This window comes from Pongo abelii, chromosome 14 (genome assembly GCF_028885655.2).
Source record: "Pongo abelii isolate AG06213 chromosome 14, NHGRI_mPonAbe1-v2.0_pri, whole genome shotgun sequence".
NCBI classification, from domain to species: domain Eukaryota; kingdom Metazoa; phylum Chordata; class Mammalia; order Primates; family Hominidae; genus Pongo; species Pongo abelii.
Window position 1 is genome coordinate 106,136,880 of NC_071999.2, and position 8,412 is coordinate 106,145,291.

The 8,412-nt window shown below is 52.5% G+C and overlaps 1 protein-coding gene across 8 annotated transcripts in view; it reads right to left on the minus strand.

Annotated features, from left to right (window-relative positions):
- LOC112128603 (uncharacterized) overlaps positions 1–8,412 on the minus strand; it is a 127,065-nt gene extending 118,653 nt beyond the window's left edge. For 7 of the 8 annotated variants that reach the window (XR_008512803.2, XR_008512807.1, XR_008512802.1 and 4 more), the window contains exon 1: positions 6,648–8,412. Coding sequence is in view for 3 of the 8 variants with exons in the window: in XM_054529189.1 (XP_054385164.1) it covers positions 6,648–7,050 (403 nt within the window). In the remaining 5 variants the exon portion in view is untranslated. The remainder of the gene's footprint in view (positions 1–6,647) is intronic. The other variant, XR_008512804.1, reaches the window with a different exon arrangement.

An 8,412-nucleotide genomic window follows, 5' to 3' on the forward strand; every position in this document is an offset into this window, starting at 1 on the left:
GCTCTTATGGTTGGGGGGTGGGGGGATGTTTGAATGAGAAGGACAGTCACTGGGTTGCTGGGAATCATACATCCATCTTCCCCAAGTGGCCTGTCTGTCCCTTTCCTTAGGTGCCACCGTTCCCAGGAGGGTTGAGACTACTTTATCCAAAACTCGGGAATTTGCCCCCGTGAAACTCCAGAAAATCAGGGAAAAAGAAAAAAAATCGGAACAAAAAAAGCAGCAGAAGTGGCCAGGAAATGTTTGACCTTGGTCTTCTGAGTACTGACTGGTGTTCTTATTGTGTTCTCGGTTTGAGAAAAATGACAGAAAAGGGAAAGGGGGTGGATGTCGCTTTTCCACTGCCACAAATGTAAGGGTGGGCATACACCCTATCTAGTTCGGGGTCAACCCTCCAGCAAAGGGTCAGTAGTTGTCTGTGAATTGCAGAAGCTTCCCAAGGGAGTTGGAACACAAATTTGCAGGGCAGCCCAGGGCACGGGTTTCCGTCTCCTGAGCAGTGTATGATGCTTATGCGCTCATTTTGCTGGCAAAAGAGCCTGTCATAAAATGTAATACTGACTATAAAACAAATCAGTGCTTTGAAACAACTTGCTTCAGATGTTTTCATAAATCCCTAATGGCTCAGGCACTGACTGCTATTGATAATATCAATGTGTTAATAGTTCCTCTGAAGCAGGAGCACTGGGTAGGTCTGAACACACACACACACACACACACACACACACACACACACAGATGGGACGGCCACGAAACTGGAAGACAATGGTTTGGCTCTCCCTTGAATTCTAGCTGCACTTTGCTGACCTCGGAAAGCCACAGCCAGGTGAGAAAGCTGATAGTCTAAATCCATGGCTGGAGCTCCCCTTTAAAGTGTTTTAAATTGGTTCATAAAAAGTATATTATATAGGTACACATGTACATATAAAAGCATGTAAGCACATCAGTGTTCACAGCACCATTACTCACAGTAGCCAAAAGGTGGAAACAACCTGTGTCCATCAACAGCAGAAGGAATCTACAAAGTGTGGTCTATCCACACAGTGGACTACTACTCAGCCATAACGAAGAATGAAGTTCTAATGCATGCTACAGCAGGGATGAACCTTGAGGACATTATGCTGAGTGAAATAAGCCAGGCACAGAAAGACAAGTACTGAATGATCCCAGTTAGATGAGATCCCTAGAGTCGTCACACTCAGAGACACAAAAAGTTGAATGGAGATTGCCAGAAGCTAGGGGAGAAGAAATGAGGAACTATTGTTTCATGTACAAAGATTCAGTTTGGGAAGACGGAAACATTCTAGAGACGAATGGTGGGATGACTGCATGGGAATGGGAATGTACTGGATACCACTGAATTGTATGCTTAAAAATAGTTGAAGCCAGGTGTGGTGGCTCACACCTGCAGTCCCAGCTACTCAGGAGGCTGAAGCAGGAGGATCACTTGAGCCCAGGAGTTTGAGGCCAGCCTGGGCAACACAGTGAGACCCCATCTCTTAAAAATGATTGAAATGGTAAATTTTATGTTATATACATTTTACCACATTTTTTTTTCTTTTTTGAGACAGAGTCTCACTCTGTTGCCCAGGCTGGAATGCAGTGGCACAATCTAAGCTCACTGCAACCTCCACCTCCCGGGTTCAAGTGATTCTTGTGCCTCAGCCTCCCGAGTAGCTGGGACTACAGGTGCAGACCACCACGCCCGGCTAATTTTTTGTATTTTTAGTAGAGACTGGTTTTCACCGTGTTGGCCAAGCTGGTCTCAAACTCCTGGCTTCAAGTGATCTGCCTGCCTCGGCCTCTGAATGTGCTGGGATTACAGGTGTAAGCCACCATGCCTGGCCTTATCACAGTTTTTTTTAAATGATGGGGAAAACATGCGAGCAATGGATATTAGGCTTCTCTACAACTTCCTGTGTCCTCTTCTACTGTGCCCCGAAATAGGGCCCACAGCTCTGCCTCTAGGGCCTCAGAGCACCCAGCTCCCAGGGAGGCTGTTACTCATCTGAGCCTAAGAAGTTTTGTGTCTGCCGTTCCGCAGACAGTCATGGGGCAAAGGAAACCTTCCTATTAAAACTTCATTCCAATCTCAAAAGAAACTTAAGGGCCAAGCAGGGTATTATACTTTTCATGATGCAATTTCTCTGCTTCTTTTTTTTTTTTTTTTTTGAAATCAAATCTAGTTCTGTCACCCAGGCTGGAGGGCAGTGGCACAATCTTGGCTCACGGCAGTCTCTGCTTCTTGAGTTCAAATGATTCTCGTGCCTCAGCCTCCCAAGTAGCTGGGACTACAAGCTTGCGCCACCACACCCAGCGAATTTTTGTATTTTTAGCAGAGATGCGGTTTTGCCATGTTGCCCAGGCTGGTCTTGAAATCCTGACAAAAAGCGATTTGCTGGCCTTGGTCTCCCAAAGTGCTGGGATTACAGGCGTGAGCCACCACACCCAGCTTCTGCTTCCTTCTTAACTGGCATCACTCCAATTGGAGGAGTCAGAGAAAAATAAATACTCCAATCTTGCCAGGGGCCAAAGACACTAAAGTTCTTGAAAGACACATTCCTGTCTCTGGACCACTCCAGCCCTCTGCTTTATGGAGTGGATATAAAGGATCTGGGCGTTGAAGGCTAGAAATCGCAGGAGGAGTGGCCAAGGAGGGGTGGCGCTGGCTAATGGGCAGTGGTTTTCCTGGACTTGCCTCTGTGTCTCTAGGTGTTCTTTCTCCCTGAGAAGAGACGCCTGGAATCACTTCATGATTCTGTCCCTCGCGGGTATGAACAGGGAACCAGCAGTGCTGCCGGTTGTGAGAACACAGAGCGGTGGCCCAGCAGCAGCCAGGACTCACCCAGAAGTTTCTGTCAGGAACACAACAGACTCTTGCCCTAGGCCACAGTTTGTTCTAATGCGTGCTCTTTCGGGTCAGTTTACTTAAGAAATGGCCAGAGCAGTCAAACCTTTGCCCTCGCCCCTAAAAGGGGACAAACATTGGCATAGTTCCTCCCATTCCAAGGGTCCCCTGGGCCCTCCCTGAAATGTCCCATACATGTCATTATCTGAAATCAGCCTGCTACAAACTCCAGGCTCCTGCTGCATGGGCTTTGATGTCAGTGCCAAATGTTCTTCTTTGCGCCAGGTCAGGAGGATGAAACTCATGACTGGTGACAAGACAAGCCCTCCCAGAGAGAGGAGGACAGTCTGTGGGCATGATCCTGTTAGTTTTCAGACTGATGAGTCCAGTGGCAAGGACCCTGGAAGGGTCCCATACGCCCTGCATGGGGAGTTCTCCTGAAAGGGCACAAGGAACACAGCACGGGGCTCCCATTGATCCAAGGAGGGCCTCAGGTGGGACTGCCAAGGAGCCTGCAGCCCAATAAAAGCAAAATCATAACAGAGCCTGGTTAATAAACAGAACCTAGCCAGATAACGGCTTAAAAGCTGTTAGGACTTGGATTGGGAAGAAAGATGCATAATAGGAATATCACTAAGAAAACTTCGCAGTCAGTATCCAGATTTTCTAAATCAACCACTTCAACAAATTCTCTGCCAGCTCATAAAATGTCTCCTGACGTGCCTTCCTTTCTCTAAATGATGCTATTTTATTAAATGGTGTAGGAGGTGGGAGAGAGGGGAGGAGTAGAGAGAGAAGTCATGGGTGAATATTTCAATTTTATTTTCAATGTAGCTTTTCTCAGTCTTGCCTCCTTCAACGCTGTCCTAAATTTGGCTAGGTCTGATAATTTCCAACGTGGGATTTAGACATGCTATAACTGTGTGTGTGTGTGTGCACCTGTCTGATCAATATATATTTAACATGCACAAGTATTCTGTACACTGGAGCAGAAATGTGCACAACAGACTCAAAGGAGTATTTGTGTTTATCATGTTAGGCTCCCAGGTATTTTTAAGAAAATCATATTTGGCTTTATGCTTTAAGATTTCCTTTTCCCGGTAATTCTTCCTGAAGCCTGACCATTGTAACTTCTTTAGCACAGACTCACTGGGGATAGGGGAAGAGGAGTATGCAAAGTTACAAACCACTTTTTATATTTTAAAAGGTGCTTCTCCCAGATTGTTGACAGGCTGGTTGATGGTCCTTATCTGGATCTATTTCCTGTTTTTCAGGCTGACCCAGACTCTCAGACCATGGCGGGGTGAGCAGCAGCTGGGCAGCTCAGGGAGCTCTGCCATGCTGGGGAGGGGGGCTGAAGGGAAACCTTTTTTTTTTAGACTGAGTCTTGCCCTATCGCCCAGGCTGGAGTGCAGTGGCACCATCTCCACTCACTGCAACCTCCGCCTCTCTGGCTCAAACGATTCTTCTGCCTCAGCCTCCCAAGTAGCTGGAATTACAGGCGCACACCACCAGGCCCAGCTAATTTTTATATAGTTTGTAGAGATGGGGTTTCACCATGTTGCCCAAGCTGGTGCTGACCTCAAGCGATCCTCCCACCTCAGCTTCCCAAAGTGCTGGGATTTCACAGGCGTGAGCCACCGCGCCAGGCCAAGAAAGCCTATTTTCAAACAGGATCCTAGCTGCACCTGCCTCTCTCATCCTTGTGTCCTGCAAGCAAAGGATACCTAGGACCCTGGGGTAGAGGCCAAATGACCTGGGAGTCAACTTGGCAGAAAAGGAGGCTAGGGAGAGGAACAGAATGGGTGTCTGATGGTGAGACCTGAGGAAAGGTGGAACAAGAAGACTGGGGGAGTGAGACAGCTGCAGCCTTAGGACACCCTCCTGAGAGCCCAAAGCACTGTGGCGGCGTTGGCTCCCCAGACTGGAGGCCTCAGGAGAGCTCGCGACAGGCTCCCCAGCAAGCTAAGCTCGCACTCCCGGGAGTACAACCGCCCTCGCGCACGTGTACGCCCAGACACAGCCATAGCCAGCGGCCTCCAGGTCTGGGGCTGTCCAGAGAGGCCTGGGGGCCACACCCCAGCCCTCTGCCTCCCCATCCCTGCTCCAGGACGGACCCTGTCTCACCACAGGGCCACAGAACCCTCTTCCGTCCCACCAGAGAACAAACACTCCAGACACTGATTCGATCTGTACTGAAACCACTGGTTAGAAAATCCACAAGGCAACCACCGCCTTCAAACATTCCCTGCCTGCAAGTATTAACCCCGATCAGCCAGGCCTGGCCGTCAGAACCAAGGTAGAAATTCAGGACCCGGTCCTCAAAAGCTTACAGCCCCAGGGAGTCTAAGAGACTGACCTCAAGGATCCCCAGAGGCCACTGTTTCTTCTGGAAGCCCTCTGGAGGAACGTTTTTCCCCACGGCCTTTCCTCACCTCACAGTTGTTCACACTCGCCTGCTCCTGGGGGAACCCAGGCCGGGTCATCAATGACCCCTCGCCTCCCCGCCCTCCTCCATTTCCTGAGCTGGGATAGCCCCAGAAGTTGAGCGTTTCCTATGCTGGAAGGACTTCCAGCCTGGAGCGGAAATCGGGGCCGGGGCAAGGACGCAGGGGCGTGTCGCCCACGTTTCTGGCCCGGCTAGCCGCAACTCCTTGGATGTAAACGAGATTTGGCCGGCGCTGCGGCGTGTGGGGAAAGATGATTACACGCGAAAGGAATCACGACTCCTTGCGGAGCCATTACTCGTGCCGCTCCGCACGCGCAGGTTCTGGCCCGGCTTTCAGCAACTCCCCCCTCCTCGCTAACCACTCGCTCGTAATTTGTGGGCCGCAGTGGAGCTGCGCCCGGGGCTGCAGCCCCCCAATTAAAGCACTTTTGCAGCTCGGACACCCAGCGAGCTGCCTCCGCGCACACCAGGCCGGCACCTCCTGCTCCCACTCCCCTCTCTCCGCCCAGCCCTGGGCAGCTGAAATGGATGTGATTTCACGCACTTCCTGCGCGCGCACACACACATGCACACATGGACATACACTTGCACACATGCACAACGCGCATTCCCCCTCCAATGCCGCCCGCACACGTGCGCGAGCCTGGACGTTTCCCTTTTGTGCTCGTTTTGCAGGCCCAGAGCTCCTGCTCCTGGTTTTCTCCTTTCTCTCCTTCATCGCCTCTTCCTTCGCCACTTTCCTTCTGGACCCCCCGGTCTGGCTCCTGCTCCTCTGCCCCGGTGGCGCTCTTGCCTATTCCTCCCGGGAGGAGCGGGGGCCGCAGAGGTGCGCCCTGCACGCCCAGCGAGGGCCGAGTTCTGGGGCGGCTGGGACCAAAGGGCTGGCCTCCGGCCTGCGCCCTGTTTGTTTTCCTTTCGCCCCCTGAATACTAGATTGAGACGTAAAGATTACCCGGGCCGAATAATGCCGGGAGTCAACACTCGAGCAAACAAAAGTGCTTGCACAACTAGTCAACCCCGCTGGGACCCGGGCCGCGGGCTGGGGGAGAGAACGCGCTCCTCGCTGCTAATTACAAATAAATGATGATGTGCTCACTAAGTAATTGATTTAATGAAGTTCCTATGAAACTATTAAACCCGGGTGGAGGTCAGGCTGGAGGCGCCCCAGAGCGCCCATTGTGGACTGTTTAACTCCACCAGGCTCCTCGGAAAGACATCGGGGCTAATAGGTGAAGTCACAGCTGCTCGCGCTGACTTCTCGGAGCGCCCGGCTGGCCGCAGGCACCCTCGCGCCCTCTTCTTGTAGCGCCCTTGTGCCCCGCCGCCCGCGCCCCGCGCCGGCCAGCTTACCCACGCCACTCCCAGCCCCGTCGCCAGCTCCCGAGGGCCTCTCCAAAGGGATCCCGGATCTCGTTAAGAGCGGGAAGTTGAGCACTGAACTTGTGCTCACCGCCAGCAGTCGGCGGCGTGCACCGCCGCCCACCCCTCCCTCCTCACTCCACCCCCGCCACTTCGTGCAGGAACTCCAACAAGTGTGCCACGCAGGGTGCTCGCGAGCTCTTGGCAAGGTGCCTGGATCCCGAGCGTGTGCCCAGTGCACTGGCTGGGGCTGGGCTGGAGGGGGTTGAATTGCGCGTGAGTGTGTGTGGGGGGGGGGTGGTAGGGAGGTGGGTGTATGCGCACGCGAGAGAGTGCGTTCCGGGCCAAAAGGCCATCTTTCTGCATCCGTTATCCTGGCCTGGGCCCTGTTCATGCAAAAAAGTAGAGGAGGTAGGGAGAGCAGAGAAGAGGAATGAGGAAAGATGTGCAAAACAGATCACTCAGGTAGGCGGTTGGGCCTGGGAACTCCAGTCCTAGGCTGTGCGGGAGTGGGCTGCTCTGGCGCGGCCCTCTCTCGCTGCCCCACCGCCCACCTCCGCCCGCGTCCTGACCCGCCCAGGCGTTCCTTGGCCCCAGAGCGACGCCTCCAGCTGCCAATGGGGCGTAGGGCCCCAGGCCCGCATCTCAGGGCTGTCTGAATGCGAGCTCTCCGGCCACCCATTGCGCTCAGATTCCAGCCTCTGCAGGAAGGGTAGGGACTAGTTCTCCTGCAGCATGGCTCTTGGTGGAAACATGACCCGCCCCTTATCCAAAAGGCCAGAGGGAGCCCTGAATGGACACATTTTAAGATGGAGAATCAGACATTGCAAATGGATCAAAAGCTAAGAGTGCTAACCACACACACACACACACACAGACACACACACACACACGGGGGTGGGGGTGGGGAGGGCATTTTACTGCATCTCCCCCCACCTACAAGGGGTCGTGTGGTAAAAGAGAAGGCCCACATCCAGGTGAAACGCCACATAGGGAGACGGGGGATCCTGTTGGGCTTCTGGCTGCAGAAATCAATCTGCCGGGATGCCCTGTCCCCTCTGCCCAGCCAAATCTTGTCTCTCTTCATCAAGAACTGATAGTTAACAGAGTTTCTCAGAGCATGCATTTCATTTATGCCACAGTCAGTTGTCAGTAAGCTTCATTCCTTTTTTTATGTTAGGAATTTTCAACTGCTGAAACCAATTTCCATTTGACTTTGAATCAAACACTTGCAATGGGGGGCAGGGGAAAGGGACATTTTGGCGTGGTTGTTGGCGACTTTAAAGAGAACTCCACTCCCGCCTGGATCTTTGGTCTCAAAGAGGGTCTCAACCTCTGACTTCGGGGAATATTGACAAAAATCAATTTGAGTCTTGCTTGAGGTCTCAGTTTCGCCATCTGTAAAATTGGATCTGGAGATCCTTGGCTGAGGTCCTTTGGGCTTTGTTTGTGATCTGTGAAGGGGACCGTAGGGGGAGGTGGAAGTCAGTCAAGACGCCTGTTTGCACCAAGCTTTTGTCTTTCTTTGTAGAAGCGAGTTCCTTTGTAAAATAACGCCCCGCCAGCCTGCCTAATGGATTTGTGCAGAGCTAGAGTTTTCATTTTCCCCACGCAGGAACGACGAAAGAGAGGGTGTCTTCCAACCCAGCGAGTCCCGCGTGGCCCCGGTTTGCCAGCGGCGCTCTCTAAAATGTGCCAAAAAAGGTGCGCGGGGCACACTCTCGACCCCGCCCCGGGCAGCTGTTCCCATTTTGTT